Source organism: Astatotilapia calliptera, chromosome 5 (genome assembly GCF_964374335.1).
Source record: "Astatotilapia calliptera chromosome 5, fAstCal68.1, whole genome shotgun sequence".
NCBI classification, from domain to species: domain Eukaryota; kingdom Metazoa; phylum Chordata; class Actinopteri; order Cichliformes; family Cichlidae; genus Astatotilapia; species Astatotilapia calliptera.
The window spans coordinates 7,762,769-7,787,798 of NC_137426.1; the positions used below are offsets into that span (position 1 = coordinate 7,762,769).

The 25,030-nt window shown below is 38.5% G+C and overlaps 3 protein-coding genes across 3 annotated transcripts; 2 read left to right on the top strand and 1 right to left on the bottom strand.

The window, feature by feature from the left end:
* Positions 1-77: 77 nt before the first annotated feature.
* tshba (thyroid stimulating hormone subunit beta a) lies at positions 78-1,626 on the top strand. The gene is made up of 3 exons (XM_026166345.2): positions 78-156; positions 242-439; positions 1,019-1,626. Exons 2-3 carry the CDS (start codon positions 278-280, stop codon positions 1,295-1,297), a joined length of 441 nt encoding a protein of 146 aa, XP_026022130.1. The 5' UTR covers positions 78-156; positions 242-277; the 3' UTR covers positions 1,298-1,626.
* Positions 1,627-5,583: 3,957 nt separating this feature from the next.
* On the top strand, positions 5,584-10,949 carry slc25a55a (solute carrier family 25 member 55a). The gene is made up of 10 exons (XM_026166974.2): positions 5,584-5,742; positions 6,420-6,552; positions 6,866-6,991; positions 7,309-7,364; positions 8,643-8,733; positions 8,831-8,949; positions 9,092-9,287; positions 9,394-9,548; positions 9,674-9,749; positions 9,852-10,949. Exons 2-10 carry the CDS (start codon positions 6,533-6,535, stop codon positions 10,009-10,011), a joined length of 999 nt encoding a protein of 332 aa, XP_026022759.1. The 5' UTR covers positions 5,584-5,742; positions 6,420-6,532; the 3' UTR covers positions 10,012-10,949.
* A 977-nt stretch (positions 10,950-11,926) lies between these two features.
* On the bottom strand, positions 11,927-22,945 carry tspan2a (tetraspanin 2a). Its single transcript, XM_026166975.2, has 8 exons — positions 22,700-22,945; positions 20,203-20,305; positions 14,618-14,715; positions 13,619-13,693; positions 13,431-13,520; positions 13,263-13,334; positions 13,027-13,110; positions 11,927-12,949 (listed from the first exon to the last, which is right to left on the bottom strand). The coding sequence occupies exons 1-8, from the start codon at positions 22,766-22,768 to the stop codon at positions 12,884-12,886; spliced, it is 657 nt and encodes a 218-aa protein (XP_026022760.1). The 5' UTR covers positions 22,769-22,945; the 3' UTR covers positions 11,927-12,883.
* Between the last annotated feature and the right edge of the window lie 2,085 nt (positions 22,946-25,030).

Sequence of the window (25,030 nt, forward strand, 5' to 3'; positions counted from 1 at the left end):
TCGTTTTTTGTCACAGATAGATAACATGCAGTTTATGTAAAGATAGATTAAGATATGTTTGTATAAATACTGCTTAGCAGAGATGTTTGGACTTAGAGCATCATTAGGCCTGAAAGTGCCCACATCTATCAAGCAGGTGACTCATGCATACAGAGGGTAAGAAAATAATATTCAAGAAACCAAACCTCTGATCTCTCTTGTATGTTGTTGACTGGTCTCTTTACCTTTTCTTCCCAAACAGGACCAAAATAGACTAAGATTGACTGAGACACATAACATGGAGGTTACAGTGTTCAACTGCTGGCTCTTTTTTCTGATGTTTAGCCCTGCTGTTCCCATGTGTTTGCCCACTGATTTCACCCTGTATGTGGAAAAGCCAGAATGTGAGTTCTGTGTTGCAATAAACACAACCATCTGCATGGGATTTTGCTACTCAAGGGTATGTATGTCTAATGTTAAAAAAAATGAAAAAGAAAAAAAGTCTACATGTTGTTTTTGGTTATTGAAAACTGGAAGTGCTTAGTAAATAATCGTTTTTCCATATCAAAAATTATATGACAAGAAATATGAAACAAAATATTAGAAAGAGATATCTAAAAGGTAGTAAGAATATGTGATTTTTGGCATATTTTTACATAGTTTTATTTAGTTTTATTTTAGCATTTTTTTTACATAGTTTTATAAATGCTTTGGAGACTTTATTTAGATGTTGGATGGGCTTTACACTGAAAGCTTACAATTTCCTTTGCGGTTTTAATGTTGTAAATTACTAAGAAATTTTTAAAAAAGCTGGCAAAAAACCCCAAAAAAAGGCACTTCATAATTTGTCTATTGCAAATATTCGACATAAATAAATAAATACATATCAAGACAGACTTCTTATTAGCCAATGTTATCAGACTTTAAGCTAGATAGTCACATAAAAAAATATTTCCAGCACTTTTTCCCCAATGTTATCTAGATTCTATGTAATCGTCATTCGTTTAGTTTGATCTCTGTGCTTATATGTGATAACCAGGACAGCAACATGAGGGATATTCTTGGCCCACGTTTCCTTGTCCAGAGGGGCTGCACCTATGATAAGGTTGAATACCACACTGCTATTCTGCCTGGCTGTCCCATTGAAGCCAACCCTGTCTTCACCTACCCTGTGGCTCTCAGCTGCCACTGCAGTGCATGCAGGACTGACACTGATGAGTGCGCACACAGAGCCAGCATGGATGGAACAAAGTGTACCAAGCCTGTTAGGCGTATCTACCCATATCCTGGCCACAGCAACTATGTTATCCCTTTTTGACTCACATGTTCTTGTTCCCATAACAAGAACACTGTTTTAGTTGTGGAAGTACATGACATCCATATTCTGAGAAAAGACAAGCGTCATCATATACTGTCAGATCTGTACCGTCTGTACCTTTCCCAATTGTACCAGCTTTTTAAATTCTGCCTTTGTTAGCCAATATGTCTGTGCTGCAGGCTTGCTTTTAACTTTACAATGAGGGTTGATCCTAGTGCATTTTTCCTGTTTTCAGCATCATTTGTACTCTCTTGTGAGCGTGACTCTCAGACTTATTGTGCTCGGAAAAGGGCAGTCTGATTACAACTGAATTAAAGTCTCTAAATAGCTCTCTGACTAAGCAGTACTTGACTTAATCACATCCTGTGTAAGACTTTAGCTTTCTGTTTACTACACAAGGCCATGACACTCACAACATCACTGACTATATTTACCTTGATAGTCATTCTGGAAAACCACGAATTGTTGACACAACTAAAGCTGTTTCCAAAAAAGTTATGACATTGTGTAAAATGTCAATGTGATAATTTACAAATCATTTAAAGCCCATATTTAACTGAAAACATTCAAAAGAAAGCATAAATGGTAAATGGCCTGCATTTGTGTAGCGCTTTACTTAGTCCCTATGGATCCCAAAGCACTTTACACTACATTCAGTCATCCACCCATTCACACACTGGTGATGGCAGCTATATTGTAGCCACAGCTGCCCTGGAGCGCAATGACAGAGGCGAGGCTGCCAGACACTAGCGCCACCGGGCCCTCTGACCACCACAAGTAGGCAATGGGTGAAGTGTCTTGCCCAAGGACACAACGACCGAGATTGTTGGAGCCGGGGCTCGAACTGATTACAAGACGAACTGCCAACTCTTGAGCCACGATCACCCGAGCATAAGGAATAAGGAAGCTGATGGTGAACACTTTAGGAAACTTCTAATAACTGTTGAGGTTAATTTGTGACACAATTGGGCATGAAAAATGCATCCCAGAGTATTCTAGAAGTAAAAGTGGTGATGGGTTCTTACACTGTGAGTCATCAGTATATCTTTCTTTTTCTTAATTGCTTATCCAGTTCAGGCACCATTAATACTCAACGCCCATACAGGTCTTGCAACACCGTCCTAACATGAAGTCTTTTTCGGGGTAAGCCAAAACAAAACAAAAAAGCTAAACCAGAGTCTACATATGTTCCAAAAGAACGCCTTAATGAAAGAAGTGACTGGGAGCTAATGTGGTAAGCCTACAGTCTATTACCATTGACCCACTAAAACCATTTTAATTATTAAACAAAAATATTGTCACCTTTAAAAGATTTGCAAACTTTTGCATTTGGTTTTTATTGACAGTTTATAGAGACAAGGGTTAAATGTCTTGTCCTTGAGGTTGTTAAAATACGTTACTAGATTTTTTTGGAAACAATATAACTAGAAGACTCAACAAAACCAAATTTAATGTGTGACTTTGTCCACTGTAACTATCAGTTTGATGCAGTGTTTATATGTGTATTTTCCAGTGCACAGTGGAAATTTTGGGGGACAGCTGCAGCTTATTTATAGCTCAGCAATTCAGAGTGTGAGAATGCATGATAAGTCTTTCATGTGGAGCTCTTTGACATTTCTCTTTCATGATCTTATATTCAGTCTTTACATATATAACAGGCTTTCTCTTTTTTCTGATAGCTTCTGTTTAAAATGTCTTTGCACTGATGGAAGTTTTTTTATTGGCTCTGCAGCCCTCACTGATTTCAACACTTTACAACATTTTAAAGAGAAGTGAGTATAACATGAACTACAAAAGAAGTCCTGTGACCTAAAAGCCAACAAAACATCTGATTTAAAGACCTTTAAAGGCTGTTTCTCACTTTTATTCATCAACATAACCCCTTATAAGAAGTTTAACTACACTAATGGTTGACATGATTATGGTGTTTCAAATCTTGAAGTAACCTTGGAGCATTTTGAATTTTGGGGTAAGAACAGGATATGACGCTCTTATCTCTATGAAGGGAAAACAAGGAAGTGGGACACGTTTACACAACAATGACACAGGTGTTCTGAGCCACTAGTCGGCTTTGAGCTTGTACAGCTTCCCACAACCTGATACTCTGTTTAACCTTGCAAAAAGTCAGCTGACAAAATGGCGAAGTGTTATCCATTTTGGGATGAGGCATTTCAGTGTCCTGACTTTGTCACTAAATATGAAATATTGTGCTACATATGCTCCCACTCCCACCCCTCCTAATTTTGATGTGTTGAGAAGGTAAAATGTTTTTATCACATAGAGTTATCTTTGTTAGTATTAAAAATTGACCAGACATGACTCCAGAATAATCAGTCTGGTATGGCACAATGGTCTGATGTGCTTGGCTGAAAATTTGTAGTGGTGTAGTTTTGAAAACCTGAATACCCTAACGGATAAAAGCATGGAATTTGCCTCTGTCAGCATTCCAAAGCAACCAGCTATGTTGTGCACATACCGATTACGCGTTCATTCAGACAAACCATAAAGTTTTGCTTGTGTTGTGTTTATTCAGCTAGATAAAATGTGAGAACTTTTTGTAGCAATGGAATCACCAGTGGGTCCAGGAAAAGTCATTGGTGGTTGGTCTGCTTGTCAAACACTTCAGTTTAGTATAAAATTAGATTGCAAAGGTTGTAGAATCAGTCACTCTGTTCAGACCAATTCTTAAAACACATTTGTACAGAAATAGGTTTATGTGATGTTGTCTTTTTTTCGTCTTTTTATCTTCATTCAACTGTTTTGAGCATGATGAAAGAAAGTATTATGATTTGTCCTAGTGACCTTTTCCACTGACTTGCTCCTCTATTCTAAATTTACTTCTCGTTCCAAAATGACTTTGTACTTATTCTGTGAAATATCTTTATTCGTGCTATAGATATTACATATCCCCCTGACTTTGGTGATTCCTTAAGCTTTTCTTTCTTCTTATAATATAGTTTCACATCACGTTGCCTGTATAAAAGACTGTGGATTTTCTATATTACAGGTTCTCAGAAAAACTATTTTTTATTTGTTTCAATAACGCTAATATGTCTGATTGAACTTCACATTTTTAACAACACTGAGTGACCAGATGATCATCACTAGGGCATGTTGTTACAAGTTATTACAGTGAACAGTGAGCAGAGAAGAAATGACTATATAGTGGTTACGAAAGAGACAATCGCTTGCCAAAATTGACATGACATGCAAGGTATATGCACCTCCCACTATTATTTTTTTGGCTGTAGGTGTTAGAGGTAAACGACTTCCTGGTTTGGGGATGTGTCCACAACTTTAAAGCCTCTAGATCTTTCACTCCGGAATTTTCCAAATTATGTGGTTAAAAAATACATTGTAAAAACCTGAAGCCTTGTCTGTAGAATGCACTGCTCTGACTAAAACCGGGAAACATTCCTTTGAGTAATTTGATATGCTGTCTTGTGTCTCTCATTTAAACTTTAAGGCCACGTTTATTTTACCATAAAGAAAAACTTTTATGACTATAATATGGGTTTATTGAAGAAGATACCTTTTCTTCGTCAGCAAATTATGACTCTGTATCTGATTCATCCAGCTGGACACAGTCAGACCTGCTCATCACAGCATGTTCAACCTATTCTAAGACTGATAAGAGAAAGGGGTACATTTTCCCACCCACAGCTATCTTGCTGAAGGGAAGTAAAGAGAAAATCCTGACCGTGAGTGGCAATATTAGAAAATAGAAAGCAGAATTTATAAATATTTCAGTGCATGAGCTTTTATAAACAATTCATTATATTTTTTTTGAACTAATGATGCTTTTTATGTTCAACATCTTGATCTGCTCAGCAGAAAACAGTGGTTAATTGTGATTAAATAAAAGCAAGTTCAGTCATTTAAAGAAGCACCGTAGTTGCCCCTGGGTGCTAGAATAGAGTAGAATCGAATCGAATCAAATAACACCATTAGCAGTCGGACAGCACATTTCACAAATCTCAAAGCCATGGCGACTTTAATAGGATTAATCCACTTTTAACTTGAGATTATTCTGAGACATGGGGAAGGACTTCTTTACTAAGAATGGGGTAATCTCTCCCAACAAAGACCAGTTTTAAATAATCCAACAGTGAGGTTTTGGTTCTGAAAAACTGAATGTTTAAACTTAACAAAAAAAATAGCTTCTTTCTTTTTGGGCTTAAGCAGTGTAAAGCTGTAATTGGTGAATCAGCTAATGATTGATGTATCTACCTTCCAATCAAAATAAAGTAACAATATAGAAACTTGTGATTGGCTTTAAATCAAGCGGCAGTCAGATAAGCGCCAGCCCCTTAAAAAAAGCCAGTGGAAAATTCCAGCTACTCTGACCCTCAGCTTTATTAGCGCTTCAACTAGCGGAAGAGACAGAAGTACTGACTATTCGCTCGAAACAATCAAACAAGAACTACTGCGAGATCATTTATTTGGTAAGTTGATCCGTAATAATCTATATTCAATTAGTTTAGAAATGGTTTTAAATTCACTGCTTGATTCTTTGTCTCCAGTTTATTCGTTATTTCTCATAATGTTGACGAATGAATGGGCGTCTCAATGACAGTAGCCTTCAAAAGCCACTTTCTTTATGTGGAACTGAAAACAATGCGGTAGTCAATATCTTTTTTTTTTTTTAACCCAAAGCGTGTATTATAAATAGTATAAACTCCATTGGCCAGTGCATTTTTTTTAAATTATATTTTTTAATGCAATTAAAATGCTCGGTAGAGGGATATATTTGCATGGAAACGCCATCTCGTATATTTGCATCGATATTATCCCTCGTAACTCACATTCATACAAAGTATCTATATTTTATGCCTCGGCCTTCAGAAAGAGTTACTTAGAAATTCAGCAGTAGCCGCCAGATTTGAATCTTAACTTTATGAAAGACGGTTACGCCCATATATGGAGTGCGGTATGTGAGCTTAAACACGCCCACGGGTTGCACTACTCATAGCGCAAGTATAGCACATCCGCTGCATCATGGTCTTGTGACTGTGCGGCACATAGATAACCTAAAGTCCCTCGTGGGTGGAATAAGCTTCTCTGTAAGGTCTGTGACTACTTGGAAACCTACTTAGTAACTCCCTTTGCTTTCTCTGTCTAGGACTCTGCTCATTCACCTCACTGAAGAACACCTGAACCTACATCACCTGATTTTTGCTTTTACTTTTTCATACATCTTCCTTTGTCACTCTTTCAAAGCTTTATCACTTTGTCATGTCTCAGCAGCAGATCAGGTACGCTTCATGCACTATTTTATTCTGTGCATGTGTGGTCTAGTGGTACAAATGTTTTTTTTATTTTTATTTTATTTTTTTTATTATTATTTCATAATGATTAGATGAGCTTGGTGACTTATATTAGCATGATTTTTCTGCTTTTGTGTTTCATGTAATTGTAAACTGATTATCTTTGGAGTATAGCTTTTAGCCTTCTAAACAGTTTATAATCATAGTCTGTCTTTCAAAATTATAAGAATAAACACAGCATCATTAAAGTTGTGACATTATTTATTTACTTATTTATTTTTATTTTGCTGTCTCTCTTTAGCCTCCCAGCCAAACTCATTAATGGCGGCATTGCTGGCATTGTTGGGGTTACTTGTGTCTTCCCCATTGACTTGGCAAAGACCAGGTTGCAGAATCAGAGACGAGGTCAGCAGGTCTACAAAAGCATGTGAGTATTTCTGCTTAATGTTGACTTAAGCAACACACAGCCCCCAGGTATTATACCTACCACGCCCTGGTGTAAGTCAGTGCTATTCATACTGATCTCACAATGACAGCTGTGCATTGAATTGTAATGACTATGTAGGTTTTAAGAAATTCCTCTCTAGTGAGGTCATTTTACTCACTTTGCACTGCTTTATAGAGTGGAAATTTACTGAACTGTGTTCTCTTGTAACACTTAAATTTCCTTAGTCCACCCCTGTTGTCTCAATGAACTGGCGTGTTTTGTCACACCGGTAATATTTACCTTGCTTTCTTCTGTAGGATGGACTGCCTTGTCAAGACAGTTCGATCAGAGGGATACTTTGGAATGTACAGAGGTAAGGCTTGTACATATTTAAATATTAAGAAGCAGTAGGATAGCAGAGGTAGAAGTTCTGCAAGAGGATTAAATATAGGAGAGGGTAAGCTCTCTGTTGTGAGGTTAACATTGATACGGTTACCACTGGCCACACTTGTTGTTTTAACAAGTACTGAGAGACTGCATTTTAGCTGTGTTTGGATGCTTTATATATATATATCTCTTAGTCCAGTTGTAAAGGAGAAGTTGTCAAATGGTCTCATGCAAAGTATTACATTCACTGTAGTATAGTATGTAATATTGTACTTGTTAAAACCGAGAGCATATACTTTCATTATTAGTGTATCACTTAGAAAAGGAAACTAAGTCTGCAAAGAAATTGGAGACCTCTTAGTTTGGGTCTCTGTCTGTGTGAGGAATGTTTGTTTGCATCTGTGTTTTTCATATTACAGACTTGGGTCCCCCTGGGATATTGAAGGCTAGCCGATAAGGCGCAGCCACGCTGGAGGCAAATCATTAAATGGTTCTTACAATATTGCTCTATTTAAAACTCTAGGCTCAAGTTTTTGTTTTGCCATCTATTTGTTCTGTAATTTGACTTGTCAGTAACTACTTTGCTGTCTTCTTGCTGTCCTGTCAACTTTTGGATTATTGTTGTTTTCCAGACTATGAATTGTGTCTTTGCAGACTTTGGTTGAGCTTGCAAACAAATCTGTGGTGAACTAAAGATGAATTTTTTTGCATATTCAGTCCCACAGAACATTTAAGTTTGCTCAAAGTCTTCACACGCATAGTCAAGGACTCAGTCTGTCCTTTCTCTAATGTTTTTTTTTTAATTTAATTTTATCTGTCATCACTAACCTACTCACTGACATGCATCCTGTCACTAAGATCTATTTCCTTTCTTGAAGTCTTCTCTACACAGTGTTGCTTGTTGTCACACCCTGATTCTGTTTATTTCATAGATTTCGTGTTTGCATCTTCCTCTGGATCTTCATTGCCCTATTGTTCCTTATGTTGTGTTGTTATGCTTGTTTCTCATTTTCCTCCTGATATTTTGTTTACTACTTTCTTTTTTTTTTTTTTTTTTTTTTTTAAATTGACATAATCCCCCTTCACAATTATTACTTAAGCTCAATTAAACTGAGTATATGTCTTGTCTGTGTGTAAATTAACTGTACAGTTAACTCTTTACATTCTGATGTTGTAATGATAGTGGCGGGGTATGTTTTTGTACATGTGCTGAATGGAAAACTGGATTCTGTCTTCAGTGCTAACTATTTTTTTTTCCCCTCAGGTGCTGCTGTAAATCTGACCTTGGTTACCCCTGAGAAGGCAATCAAGCTGGCTGCCAATGACTTCTTCCGGCACCACCTTGCCAAAGACGGGTAAGCATACTCTGTGAGAGGATCTTCTTGGAAATGGGCAATATGTATTTATTATTTTTAAAGGTGGTTTATTTAAAACATGTCTCACTCTTAACAGAAAGGGGCTGACAGTGTTCAAAGAGATGCTGGCAGGCTGTGGTGCAGGCATGTGCCAGGTCATTGTTACTACCCCCATGGAAATGCTCAAGATACAACTACAGGATGCAGGCAGACTTGGTAAGAAGCATGCAAAGCCCTTTTTAAATGCATCAGTGTCAGTAATTTACATTTATAGCTGTGTTCCTCATTTATAATTATATATATCTTATGTGTGTGTGGGTTTTTTTTTTTTTTTGTTTTTTTTTTTTTTTTTGTACAGCGGTCCAACAACAGAAACCAGTCATGATGACTCCCACAAAGCTTGTGGCCACTAATGCAGTGCTCAGTCGCTCTTACAATTCTGGCATGGTCATTTCTGCACCAAGAGCTGTGTCGGCTACACAGATTGCAAAAGAACTCCTCCAGACGCAGGGCATCCAGGGGCTCTACAAAGGTCTGGGGGCCACACTGATGAGGTAAATCACTTCTACCGCCACGATGAGAAGCTGTGTGTGAACCTGACAGGGCAGTTGAACTTCACCAGGATTTTAGTCTGAAAATATTTTGTTTACTTTCTTCCAGAGATGTCCCCTTTTCTATTGTTTACTTCCCATTGTTTGCTAATCTGAATCGCCTGGGCAAACCAAGTCCTGAGGCGTCGTCACCCTTCTATTGGGCCTTCCTCTCAGGCTGTGCTGCAGGATCCACTGCTGCGGTGGCGGTTAACCCCTGTGATGGTGAGTGGTGTTTTTATTTATTTTTGCTTTTTTTTTTCCGCCCTAAGCTGGATCACCCAGTTGTCTCCTGTTGAATAGCAACACTGGAATTTTAACAATCCCCCCCCTGCTCTCTCTCCTTCTAGTGGTGAAGACCAGACTGCAGTCATTGAACAAGGGGGCTAGTGAGGAGACTTACAGTGGAGTGGTGGATTGTGTAAGGTATGACAGTGAATCATTTTTACAGTTGCATAAATTGCATGTCTTTTTTTTCCTTTTCCTACCTTTGTGTGTATGAATAAACTCGTTCCTCTGTTTTGACAGTAAAATAATGCAGAAGGAGGGGCCTTCAGCATTCCTGAAAGGTGCCAGCTGCCGGGCTCTGGTCATCGCACCTCTGTTTGGCATTGTACAGGTTATGTACTTTGTTGGTGTTGGTGAATACATCCTTGACAACTCACCCCTACGCCTCTTAGGACCATGAGACCATATCATCTTGCTGACTAGCTATGCATGGGACCTGGTAGAAGACCTAGCTGCTACATGTATTCAGTTTACAGCAAGAAAAACAAGTAGACAGAAAGACCTATGATTTCACTATCTTTACGGTCAAAACGTGGTGTTGCACTTAAACCCTTTTGTTACTTGTTCAGTAGGCTGAAGCCAGTGTTTGCGCTTGAAGCTGTTAGCTTTACTGCATTGGGGCCTCTCTTGACCCTAAACAGTTGTTTTGTTTCCCTCTGTGAGGGAAGGGAGCTTGCTTTCTTGATCACGACTTTTCTTTTTTTTTTTTTCTTTTTTTTCTAAAACTTGTTTTTGACGCTATTTAAAGTAGTTTGTTATGAGAGTTTGTAGTACTTTATTTATGTGTTGTTGTTTTTTTTTTTTTCCTTCTTTGCTGTCTCATGTTGCTGAGCCTTAATCTAGAAACAAAAGTCTGAAAGTTCACAGGGCCCAGTTTACACAACTTGCTGGAAAGGCTTTTTTTGTGAACTGCTTTGTGTACATGTTTACTTTAACTAATCATGAACCTTCCTAATGAAATTGGGACCATATGGCTTACCAAACCATAAGCTGTGTCCTACACTTGACATTAGTGCAGTAGTTGGTTAGTGCTATGTGAACTGTCATAAACTTGAGATGCAATCATGCACATTTTATGTTTGTCTACGTCCACACACACACACACACACACACACTTTTTATATTTCATCTGAAATGTTATCCAGAAGGTCCTTTGTGATTCATGCCTTAACAAAGCAGTTTGAAATGTAGTTTTGATTCTGCAAGGCAAAATTGACAGAATATGAGCATTATTACAGTTACTGTGAGCTTATTTTTAAAAGGAAAAAAAAGACTGTTACATACCAATGATTGTGATGGCTTTTTGTACTTGTGTATATTAATAAAAAACTTGAAGTACCCAGTCTGTACTGTTTGACTAAGTACTGAGGGCTATGAAGGTATTCTGAATAACTGCTGTAGTTCAGAACTATTGCTTTATGACATATTCATTAATGTAAACATACTACATTCGATTTTTCTAAATGTTCCTTTACGAAGAGTTTGTTCGACTCTGGCCTCCTGCTGACATCAGTGATTTCCTTAGTAAGGCTATCTCATGCACACACTCAATCGGAAGAAAGTTGACTTGTTTCAGAGTGAATGAACTGAGGGGGTGTACCAAGGCTCACCATAAACGTATTATACAAATCAAATATCTGGAATCCCAGATGCTGAAAATGAGAAGAACTAGTCCCTTGTTTTTAGTCAAATGACAGCCAGATATTGCAGCACACAGTGCTATTTTCTTCTCTGCACATTTGTACATTCATGCAATGCAGCTGCAGTTATTTCTGTTAAAAAGGCTGTCTGAATCTGACCCACACATTCAGGAAGCTTTACTACCAGGAGGGCATCAAATCACGGTTGAGCAAGTTCACATGCTGAGGTGAATGATTTAGTCCACACTAACTAACGGCAGATTGAAGTCAGTGTAATATTTCACTTTATCGGTTCATTATTGTCTTTGAAAATTGTAAAACATACCTTGGTGTGGTGGAATTCCCCACTTCTCTGTATGAGCAAGTACTAAGCAGGCCTTGTGTAGAGACATTTTGTCCAAATCCCATGACGCTTGATATTTTCTATAAACTTGATTTATAGAATATACTACCATCACTAGTATTTTCAGTAAATAGTATTATTAGTCAATATCCTTTAACTCTTGCCTTGTATGTGACTGAAATTTGTCATCCGTGGACCTAAACAGAACATTGCTCACATGTTCAGGTACTTCACTAACCACAAATTACAATGAAGTTCTTCTCAGCTTGTTCCACTTTACAAGAAGTGCACATGTGATTCATCTCCGAGGACAGAAGCTGAAAACATCTAAATAAAAGCACCCAATGTTTTTATTACGGTTAACAGTATGACAAACTATATTATTCTATAATTCACATCTTATTGGCACACCAACAAAATTTACATCCACAATAATTCACACAAAATGCAAACTAGCTCACTGTTACATCCCAAACATGCTCCAGAAGAGGTCAGCACAAAGCATTATTTAGCTGTCAGATGAATTTGGAGATTTACAACGCCGCAGTTTATCATGAGACCATCCTAACCCTTTGGCTTCAAATCATGTCTACACTTCAGCTATTGTGCTTTACGGTAGAAATACTTGAAAGTGGTGACAGGAAGCAAGCACTGGTGCAGTGTACATATTCAAATCAAAAGATATAGGCAAACAGTCCAGTAGTAGGAGGCTTGATCGTAACTAAATAAATAGGCACATGACGGAATTTTACTCTGCAAATTTACTCTGCAAAGGTAGGCTAGTCCTCAAAACGCTAAAGCACACAAAGTGAAAATAAGGATCCATATTTACAGCAATACTCCCCAGTCACAACATTCCTGTGTCAAAGAAGGCTTTGTGTGCTGTGTTGCATTTACAACGGCAGCACTTTGGCCTTTGCGGAGCACCGGCAGTCTAACAAAGACATGTTAAAAGTGAGGAATGTCACAGAGTCGAGCTAAAAGCAAAGCATGTGTTATGGAAAAGAAGAGGGAAGTGAATTTCAGTGCTGGTGGACTCAAGAAGGAGGTGTGATGTTAACGATCCAGCGTATCGTGTTGCATGTGGTCCGTGGATAAGTGGGAGCATTGAGATTTGTTGTTCTCTCTTTGTGATACTCGGAGGCCCTCCCCCACCGCACTTGTTTGGACTAAGAGAAGTGACTGAAATGTAACTTTGGTGTTTCCCTTCTCATGCAGACAAGTTGATTATGAAGGGCTGTGTAACCATATGATCAGGCGACGGTTGGGGGGGGGGGTCAGCTCACCAATTATATAACCTCCCTGCTGTTTCTGATGGCACAACACAGGACCATACTGAAGATCATTCCTATAATCTGAAATCACAGACACATATTGTGGTTACCTGAGGAATATCGGTCACAATTAATTAAAAAACTCAAACTTTTCTCACCATGACTCCTGCAATACCAATCCCTATGTATCCAATGATATACAGCTTTTCATCGAAGAAGTCTGTTATTGCAGTCAGGCAGTCCTAATATCAAGCAAAAATAGCAAGAAACATTCATATCGATCATTCTGCACACAGCAAAGTAGGTTCATCACAGCAAATAGTGCTTCATTTTAAAATGGTGTTTTACTGCCCTCATGTGACTATGAAGTGTCCCTGCAGGCAGAGGGGTTTACCTTGACGTCTTCTGGGAAGTCTGCACACACATCACTGTTTGGCTCCAATGTGGAAACTCCGCAACAGTTCAGCTGCAAATATAAAAAGAAGTAAAAACAAAACAAAACACAACATGATTTTAATGGTATTGATTGCAACCCTGAACATGATGGCGAAGTTTTACTCACAGCTTTATAATAAGTCGTTACTATTGCAGTTCCATTTGGACTAGAGTCGAGGGTGGAGCTACTGTAAAACTTTTGGACTTCTTCAGAAATCTGTTATTAAAAGAAGAAAAAAAAGGGTTAGTTATGGGATTTAAAAAAAACGGAGAATATTTTTTGTTATTTTGTATTTAATCATCAAATAACTCCACCTGTTCCTTGTTTAGGAATCCAAACACACCAGCAGTGACTTCTGCTCCAAAGATTATCACAAGGCAAGCAAAGAACTGCAGAACAGAAACAAGGACTATTATCGCCCTCCTGACCCAGTATGAACCTTCCAGATCCCTCAGGTCATCTGGATCCGGTCTTTTATCAGTTCCCAGAGTCAGAACCAGACACGGAGAAGCTGCATTCAGCTTTTATGCTCCTTATATCTGGAACAAACTCCCAGAAAGCCTCAGATCAGCTGAAACACTCAGTTTATTTAAATCCAGGTTGAAGACTCACCTATTCTCAGCTGCATTTGAATAAAGCACCAAATCCACACTTTTAAGCTTAAATTTCAAAACTTACATTTAACTACTGATTTTATCTACTGTTCTGATTTTATCTGTTTTGATTTTATATACTGTTTTGTTTGTTTGTTTGTTTGTTAACTAGTTAGTTAGTTTGTTTGCTTGTTTTAATCAATTTTAAATCATGCTTTTTATTTGTTTTTGTTTCTAATGTCTCTGTAAAGCACTTTGAATCACCTTGTTGTTGAATTGTGCTATACAAATAAACTTGCCTTGCCTTGCCTTGCCTCTAGTGGGAGTCATCCACACACGCAACACAAAAACTAATCAGTGATTGATTCATTTATTGGGGAACAACAGTTGGCCATACAATTTTGTGGGCTGTTCCTGGTGATTTCTTCTGAAATCCCTTAGAAAGAAATGTATAATTCTGCCCTTTTATACAAATGGAGAAAACAAGGGCCTTGTTGTTAAAAAAAAAAAAGATTACACTAAACTAAAGTTAATATTTGTCTATTATTCATTTGTTATTAGACAGCCTAATTCTATACATCTTCGCGATCACTCATCAGAAGCATACACATCAAGTTATTTCAGTGTTAGTACCAATTTAACGGTAATATCAATTTAAGCCTCATGGAAACAAATATAAAAATAATACAAATGCAATGAGAGGTGACGCTTTGAACCCACCAATGCAAGAAGACACTGAGACTCACGAATGGCCCCAAAACAACCTAAGAACCCCACGACCATCATCAACGCACCAGCACCAAGAAGGATGTACACGGCTGAGGAGAGAGACCAGACGATAGATCAGTGCATTTAAAATGAAAAAAATGGAAAATTAATGTTTTGTGTTTTATAAACAAGAAGATTGTGAAAGACATATGAGAAGCATCTGATCGTGGTGTTCTCAGTATCACATGGCTGCAGTTTATAGTTTCCACTGAGGGTGTCAGCGTGATGCAATGGTTGCCTTTGCTGGAGCAGAATTTATAAAAGGATTGTTTGTGTTGTGTTTGTAGGTGGAAGTATCTTCGGTAGCAGAACATCTCTGAATAGACTCACACAATTCAGTCTATTTATTAGGCTACTTTAAACAATGAATTTGAAGTTTTTCATGATCTGAAACATAGAATCTCTGGCACAAATGAATTATGTTCTTAACGTTACATTATAGCATCTCTGATCACTTGAAAAAAGGTGGGTTGAACAAAACACAGTTCTGGACTCTTTCCTGCTCTGGGCAGCTACAGAAATAGCTTGAAGTCCTGTCCGTATATAGAGTAGCTGTCTAAAGCATAGGCAGAGTCTGTTCAAAATCATAATCAAATTTGAAAGAAAACTAATAGGCCTAGAGAGCCCACTGAGAAATGATGCTTCTAATTGACTCTTTTGATGCATTAGTAGGGTTTCCAGTTACTTAGACTTTGTCCATTCATGCTCCTGCAGGGTGAAGAAGCACACAGATGCCATCTGTCCTCCAAAATCTAATTTTCAGAGGGCTTGATTGCTGCAGATTTCAACTGCGTCTGCCACCATCTATGCTCTCCTCAAGCCTGAGTGACGTCACCCTCTCGGTCTACTCCCCTGCTTCTAGTCCTTGCAACTGAGCCCCCTCGCACTGTAACTATACACCAAGCAGGTCCCTTAGGTCCATGCTAAGGGCCTAATCGGTGACACAGGCAGCAACCACTGCAGCAATTTAATTAATCCACATGGGGCAAATGCAAGCTGTTGTTTTCTTGCTGTGCGACAAAAGGGAAGGTAAAGACGAGGCGAATACACTGCTGAGCTGAAGGGATCTATAGGGATACAGAGCTTCAAAGAAAGTTGTCTGGGTAAGCAATGGAAAATATAATGGACCATGAAAGCTTTCAATTTATATACAATTGTCTACACAGAAGTGATCTCAGCTGCTCATTTTTTCCCCAACACTTATACACTTACTTTAATATCTGCTCTTTGCTCTTCACTCATTAAATCCAGAGGTATCTACCATCTACCAGACACCTGCCAAGTGCACTTCCTGCTTCACGTATCTTTTAGAAATACAAATTATTGAGTATAAACATCTGTAACATCTCTCAGTTTAGCTCCATCTCCATCTTATATACACATGTAATGGCTGTTTACACACTAGAGAGTAACAAAGGTGATAGAATGGAAAATGAAACCCTCAGAGAGAATGCTGCCACTTTGCCTTATTATGGTATCACTCTGTTTAGTCTCATTGCTAGAAGTGGGAGCAACAGTCAGTTGTTTTGCCCAGGAAGCTTATAACGTTTGGCTGCAAAGGCACAAAGTTATCCTCTGCAGAACCCAAGTGTTTCCAGTTAAATGCCGGATTTATGGGCTTGTGTTGTCCATTTGCAGAAAGAGCAATTGTGGGAATTCAGCCCATGCAGAGGCTATGGAGGTGCACTTGCATGTATTTCTCCGAAAGACAACAGTTAGTTTGATGACACTGAAGGAAACTGTGGAATTCACCACAAATAAGAAAACACACCAAAAATAAAAATAAAAAATACCCCCAAAACCCACACACAAGTAATTCAGACAGTGGCTTGGTCAGCTTTCTGCTTGACTTCACTACAAAGAAATTCCTTGTATGCTATAACCTCAGTTTTTTCTAGAACAGAGACTAAGTTTAAGGGAAAACACTACAGAGTGCAGCCCGCATTGCTGGTTTATGTGGACTACCAACAAACTATCTTGGCGCCATCTTAACACAGCCACAAACATCTGCATTAGAAGGCAGGAGAAGTAGAAGATTTATATGATGGAGACATGAGTTTTGGGTTTGTGAGCCCACTAGTATTAGAGGATCCCTACTGATGATACAGTAACAACTGATATCAGGCATACAATTGGCTCATAACTGGCTGACAACTAGACCTGCCATCAGCATACTCCTCTACCCAGTTTGTGAAGCATGTTTGTCTCGTACAGTAGCCAGAAAAACAAGATTTCCAGATCACACCCACCCTCTGAGATTTTTTTCCACACAGTTACATATTAGTCATAGTCACAGCATCTCGTTTTAGAGGTGGCAATAACAAACTCTCTGTCTAGCTCTCTCCTTCCCTTCTGAAGCCTTCCAGGGTTTCTGCCAGTTTTTTAATCAGCTATTTTACCTCCAAAATATTGATCAGACCAACATATGCTCCGGTTTTAACTGCACTCCAAATGTTCTTTAATCAAGAAAATGTAATTCACATTACATTTGATTTGCTTAACCTAAAGTGAGAAATATAATCACTGCAAATGGGAAAGTGAGGAGGGGACGGTAAAGAACAGTGGGACAGAGAATTTGATTAAAATGACTCATAAAGATGTAACACAGTAACAGAGAAATTCCAGGATATTTGCATATCAAATAAAACCAAGCTGGAGAGAAGTTACCTCATCTGGAGTACACTGCATCAACAGATGACTTAAGTAACATGGTACTTTTTATTTTCTACTGTATCTTGAAACGTTTTAGGTTGTAATCTTGGCAATATGATCGTAAGTATAATCGAAAACACTGCCTTTGGTTGCCCTGTGCTGCTTCCCCCTCCCCTCTTCTTTGCTCTATTTTCATTTTTTACTAGGTTTGCAAGCAGGATATAGTCTTCTGTCACTGGCCCCACCCAACCTGCTACGCATGTCCTGAGAGAGGCAGCCAGTTCCACGAAGGCAGAGCAGAGAGCTGATGAAGTGAAGTCACCATTTTAGGTCATGGCTTAAACGGGAGTAACAAGAATAGGCTTCATTCTAATCATCGGCTCCCACACACTGTCAGAGAGAAGGCCTATTGTATGGAGTGCTGAACACTAGCTGTTTGTCTTGTCTACTGTATGTTTTAATAATCTACTGTGTGAGCTTTGCAAAGACACTCTTATACGATATTTCAGCAAACAGACAGAGCTGTTCATTAATCAGTTAAAGGCTCTCGTGCATCGTTTGTACATTTTTCTGACTGGTCGTTTTTATGTTATTTCAGTCGAATCAAAACCAAATAAGCATTTATGTCAAGATTTGAATTTCTTCGTATCCCACGAACAGGAGAATTGCCACTAATGGAAAGTTTCAATCAGTTTATCACATTTCACTTCCTCTGTGCGCATACTTTAGCCACTTTCAAAGTGAAAGTGAAGAATTGAGGGCTTCGAATGACAAATTCCTTTAAACAGGCCTAGTAACTGTGGACATGTTTTAACTTACATGTTTTATTAAACAAACTTTCCTTGTGGTTTGTGCAAAGAAGTAAAACATCTCGATGCGCTGAAGATAAAATGTGGCTGTTAAATGTCAAGCAGTACTTGAAGGGTTCTTCATACTTGTAAGGGATAACAGTACCAGACATTCGGTCTCATCCGCATGTGTAGCCTACACGTGTATTTACTTCTCTGTATGTGGGATTTTTTAGGGCACCTTTAAAATGTTACACATTGAACATTTATTTAACCCTTGTATGGTGTTCGGGTCTGTGAGACCCGTTTTCAGTTTTTCTCAAAAGAAAAATTAAACAATTAATTCTATTTTCAACCTGAAATTCATTGGCTTTGGCTTATTTTCTGTGAAGAACATAAATCCGAACTAATTTTCAATGACCTCATACTGTACCTCCCCCCACGCATTTACATTACATACAAGGTGTTGGGGTCCACTGGACCCAGGTCTAATAAAAGTGTTGAAAGTGTAGGTCCTGTGTTCCCACACTCTGTCTTCCTCCTTTCTGGTGCTGCTGATAGTGTTTTCTTCCCCTCCTGCTCCGCACAAAGTTGCAACATTGTTGAAAATTCAACTACCAACACCGTCTGCTCTGACATCTCACACATTTTACCCTCTTTCTCGAGGGATCCAAATTTTATTTTCTCATACCCTGTCCCACCTGCAAATTAGGGGCATAATACTATAAATAAGACTTTGCCAGTGTGGTTCTTTATCACAACTGATCAAGATGGCAAAAGATTATCTGCTGCGAGGGCCATCCAATTGATTTTGGAAGAGAGAGGGGCTTCGGATGATGATGTTGACAAAGAGGTTTCAGAATATTTCACATTTCTGAAAATTCAGAGTCTGACAGTGACTTTGAAGAAGAGGATGAGGTTGAGCACCATTTAGTAACAAAACGAAGACGAGTACCCCATCTGCAGCCAGCTCCAGGACCAGAACAAGCCCACCAGACAGCAAGTGAAGAAATATGGATGTCAATAACTGGTGAAATTGAATGGTCTTCTTGCACAAGAAATGAGCCACCCTGCAGAGCTGTTACTGTGATAAGCCAGGGCCAACACGGCTGACAGTTACTCATGTGCAGGACATCAAGTCTTCATTTGAGCTTTTCATCCCAGATTCCATCCAGAAAATTATTCTGGATTGCAGTAATCTAGAAGGAAGGTGTGTTTTTGGAGAGAGGTGGAAGGAGATGGACCAAATTCATCTAAGAACCCCAAAGGCCTACTTTGGGGTTCTTATCCTTGCAGGAGTTTTCAGGTCCAAAGGGGAATCGACAGAATCCCTGTGGGATGCAGAAACCGGCAAGAACCTTTCCGTGCATCAGTGTGTCTGGAAAACTTCCACAAAATTTCCAGGATTATCCATTTTGATAACCGAGACGACAGACCAGCTCGACGGCAGAGAGACAAGCTAGCTGCCATCAGGACAGTGTGGGATAAGTGTGTGCACCACCTCCCCCTGTTTTACAACCCTGGGCCTAATGTCACCATTGATGAGCAGCTGATCCCATTTAGTTGTGAAACATATTGCTTCACGTGTAAATGTGTTGTCTTTCCACTCACTCCACTTGATTATAACTGATTTATTTTTTTATAACATTTTATTTAAAAAAAAAAAAAAAACGAGAAGCACATTAATTCATAACTGTGATCTAACAAAGGTAAAGGGAAAAAAATAACCATGTTTACTGTTCATATGTCTTGTAATTGGGATGAAGTAAACATCTGTTGAGTAATTTAACATAAAATTTTTTGATAGTGTTAATTTGGAAAGCCAAAACTCTAGCGGGTCCACCAGACCCATGAACACTGGCTGAGTAACAAAAATATGAACACCACACAAGGGTTAATGTAGATAAACATGTAGGGATGTTTCATCTCATTTTCAAGGGGGTCCATGTAATCAAGATCCATCAAGATGGTGAACTGCTGAGAAGAAATTGGATCCATTTTGGATTTTAGTTTTTTTTTATCCACATCCACATATATGTTTTATTCTGCAGAAGATGAGACAGGCATATGTATGAGGCTATAGAATCTCTGACATACCTATGAAGAAGGTGTAGGGGGCGCCATCGCCTGTCAGGAGGTCCACTGTGTTTGGGTCAAACCTAAGCCACAGTCCCACCGCCAGCACCAACAATCCAGACACCTGGGGATTGATAAATTATACAATCAAAATTATTTGTGACTTTATAGTTCTGTTGAATTTGATGAGTGGTAAGTAGCAGTTCTTCTGTTTGTGCAGAAATAATTTCACAGTTAAACAGTGAGCACTTTCATGTTTTCTTTTAGTCTTTATTTATCACGAGGTAGTTACGATTCTGCAGGTGATGCTAAAGTGGCTAATAATACTCATAGGCTCCCCTATGGGGGGGGGGGGGGCAAAAAAGTGTCTATACTGAGTAGCATCTTTCCTCTCCAGGAGAGCTTGGCTTACCATAACACATTTGATTGAAACCAGGTTTTACTCTGAGAAAATGAATCATTTTAACCTCCTACATAACATTATTTAATTTAAACATCCAAAAATAAAGCCAAAACGAATAAAAGGACAAATGTGGATTAAGGGTAAAAGATATTGTCTGTGTCATAGTTATATATTAATCCTAACCATGTTCCTTATATGTTCTTTCAGGACAAGTGTCACATGTTATATGCAGATGAAAAAAAATTCATCTTCAAAATTTTGTAAAAGCATGGAATCCCAAGCAGCACATCTTCAGTAACACTCTCAGATCCTTTTCCTGACTTGCTCTTCAGATTCAGCCAAACTAAAGAGTGGAAGTGTCTTCTGTTAGTTCAATTCAGTTCAATTTTATTTATATAGCGCCAAATCACAACAAAAAGTCGCCTCAAGGCGAAGGAACAAAACTCAAGCTGCAGCTCCAACCCTCACTGCAGGAAACTCAGTCCGGACTGGGCCACTCTTTTTTTTTTTTTTTATTTTTTTTTTTTTAGGAAGGTTTAGTGAGGTACTCTGACAATAAAATGATTGAAAATAAGGCCACGCTGCAACAACAGCCCATGCATCCTCATGGCCCATCAAAGTACCACATTTGAACACAAGAATTAGCATCAGAATCAGCGGTCCATCTCCCATGGTGCATTTCAGCCACAGGCTGTGCCAGCCTCACAGTGCCTGGGTGATGTAACTCACACTGGCATTGGCTGCTTGTTGGCTCTGCACCCCAAAATGACAGCGTACTGTACGCCCCTTTTGGCTACAACCACAACAGCTATGCTTTCAGTCCCAAAACTGCCGAACAAAGAGGCTGCTGTCACTTTGGATGACACAAGTGATCGTCTTACAGAGCACAAATGAGTCAATGCAGCCAGTTAAACTCACACTGTATCATTTAGCAGTAAAATATTGAGTATCTTTTGCAAGAGACAATAATGAAAACCAAACAAGAGTAAACCCAAACAGGCTCTTTGTTAATGACCTAATAAATGTATCTATTTATCTAAACACAGCACTGATTGAAAATGATAATAGGGGGGGGGGGTTTCTTGCAGCCTCAAGTAGGGGCAAGAGTTTTCCTTGATGTTCCCAAACTCAGGGTTGATAAGTTTATGAGATACATTTGTGGGGTGAACAGAACAAAAAACAAAAAAGGCAAACCTAAAACCTTATTGGAATACTTATATTCTTTGATTCACGCAGAATATAAAAGAATACAAAAAGAATGAATCTTGATCCAATGTTTAAGGTTGCATACTACAGTCTACATGCAAACTGACAAAATATTAGAAGCTTAAAAGTACTTCTCTGACACATTTAGCCTTCTAAACACCAAGAAACTTATGTCATATGAGAAGTCACTGGCATATAATCGAAAGTGAATCTGAGTCACGGGGAATCTTATCTGAGCAGCACTGCAGACCAAAACAAAAACCTTTCATGATGTTCCCCAAATAGATTAACCCCGCATGTAAAAGAAAAACAAAAAAAAAAGGACCCTTCACACGCCTGCAGCAGGAAAGTCACACCTCAACGTCAAATCATGAACTGGGATCTGTGTTGGAAAAGTAGCTCTGGTGTATTTGTTGCAGCATGTACTTGGTGCAACAATAAATCATGACCAACTCTAAAGCAGCAGCCACTAATGAACGCAGATGAAAAGAAGACTCTGGGTTATATAGCTGAGGTTTGGTTTGAGAATTTTGGGAAACAGTGTGGAGTCAGAGGGAGACGGTGTGAACAGAGCAGGTGCATTGAGGCGGTCTGCCAGACAACATTAACTCCTAACTCTGTACGGAATAACAAAGGCTGCTGTATTTAAAAGCCATACCAAATAATATCAATAGACGGACTTTCAGCCTTCAGTACATTGAACGTGTAAACAAGGCTAGGAACAAACAGGTTTTTCACAAGGCAACGAAACTCCACAGTCGCTTAAAAATAAACCGAATCAATTTCACTTCCTAAAGAGAAAACAACAAAACAAATAAATAACCATAAAAAACAACAAAAACGGTGATCCGGCTTTTTCAGAGAGAAAAAACGTTAATTCTTGGCAAACCGCTGCCGAAGCGGACTTACCCAGAAGATGATGTTGAAAGCGAAAAGCAGATATTTCACACATTTCATCCCACCCTGCACTTTGCTCATGATGCCACCTGATTTGTCGGAGTCTCCGATCTATTGCGCGATTCCTTCTTATTTTGCAGCGTCTTTCAGCTGGACATCAACCCATGCAATGAAGACCTGCGCCGTTACACCATCCAGACATGAAACATGCGCACAAGTGCTGCTGCACGCCATCTGCACACGCCCATAAGCGTTCGCGAGTGCTGAGGTACCCAAGGTGGGGTTCAGGGACGATCTGGGATCCCTGAGAGAGACACCAAGAGGTCTCCCAGCGAGAGCAGAGAGAGGGGTTCATTTGTGTGTTCGACACCAATGATTTGGGCTTAAAAATAAATAAATGAGGGGAAAGCCGGTGGTATGGGTTAACCAGCATTGTTACGAAGATAATATTTCTTACAACATGGTTGATCATATGTTTTGCAAGTAAAAATAATTTTGTAATCGTGACTGAATACCGAATTACACAACAATACATGTACAACTGGTGATACAAAAACATCTGTTTGCAGTATTTATTTTAAATTCTACTTTGAAGTGAATATGGTAGATTTGAACTTCAGGTTAGTAAAGTCTTGAGGAGCTACTGCACATCTTGGCATAGTCTTGCATTACATGAAAATTATATCAGTGTGACAGTATGACACTTTGGATTCCACTACTTATGTGTGTGACCTTTACATTAGACGTTGGGCAAGAATTTATCATGGAGACACTTTTAACATTGTCCTCTGCCAGTCACTGATATCCCTGTTTGTGTGAAAATAGCTTCTTGTGTGCACCTACAACACAGTGACCTAATAGTTAAAATAAGATCAGCAGAGACATAGCCAGGATTTTGGAGATGTTATTATCTGATCTCTTATGTAGACCTGTTGTTCTTGCTAGGACGGCATATTACAAAAAGTTTGGCGGTAAAACAAAGAATAAGCCATGTTTGAAAATGGGCAATAGTTTTGACTTTAAATTAGATACAAATGTAGCAGGTACACAGTCTATAAATAGAAAGATTAAGCTTTGTAATTTTAAAAGCTATGTCCAGTATGTAATCTTTCCCCACATGACTAGTCAGGTGTAAGACTAAATAGCAGACAGTTCTCAGGAATACATTTGAAAATATGGAACGCTCTTAACAACACGTTTAATTTTGAGTGTGCCATTCATGATTCCTCTTTAGACTTGCATACCCAAATACTACCACTGATAATGTTAAAAAGAAGATAATCATTAGGCATCTCAGTATATTGACATTTGAAAAAGAACCTATAGTATAAGATGGAACAACCATTAGGTGAAGGTGGGAAGGAGAAACTCCATTTTCACAGGAAGGAACCTCTATCAGATGGCTCGGGCAGACGCTGTCATCTGCTGTGACTGGTTGTGAGTGGGGAGAAAGAGGAGAGAAAATGGAGAATGGAGGAAGACAAGAAAAAACACAAACTATGAGGCAAGTCTGGACTTTATTTACTGTAAACCTACTAATGCTTTCACTTTGTGCGAATGTAGGACCTATCCCGGTCCTACATTCAACCATTCATTTGCTTTTCTCTTAATAACCAATATTTTTGTATGCAATGTTTTTAAGCTTTCTTCTTTTCTTACTTACTTTCTTTGTTAAATTCAAATATTTGAATATATTCTTTTTAATTTTGCAGTGCTTTTAAATAATAATACATTTTAAATCTTTGCTTATGTGTCTAAGTGTTGTTTTTTTTGTTAATTTACAACAACATACCAATAACCAAAATGATCAGCAGCAGCAGCATTGACATGTTTTTATTGTACTTTGGCTAAACACATGCAAAAGTAATGACATTGAGCCTCATGTTAAACTAACATAATAAACATCAAATATGTTATATAGTCTGTACATGATCTCAGAATTAGTGTGACAAAAGACAAATTTCTTTTGGCCTGAGATAAAGTTAATGTACTAAAATACAGATGGGTTTAAATGCTTGACCCCTACAGAGGATGTAGTTATGCTGTCGGGATCATTATGTGAGACTTTAGGACCGCTCTCTTGGCCTGGACGAGTGATTGAAAACCTTCAGCTTCGAAGTGACATACATATCTTTTACTAATCTCCAGTGGCTCCCTGTGGCTTTGACAAAACAAAGCAACAAAAAAACACAATTAAACATTTTTTTTTAGTTCTGCATCATTGTTATATGTGTATTATAGACAGAATTTTAAGAAAGAAAATAGTTTTAATATTTTATCAGCTAAAATGTAAAATCTTAGTCCCTGTCTTCAATCTTAGACTCTTAATTTTGTTTATTCTTA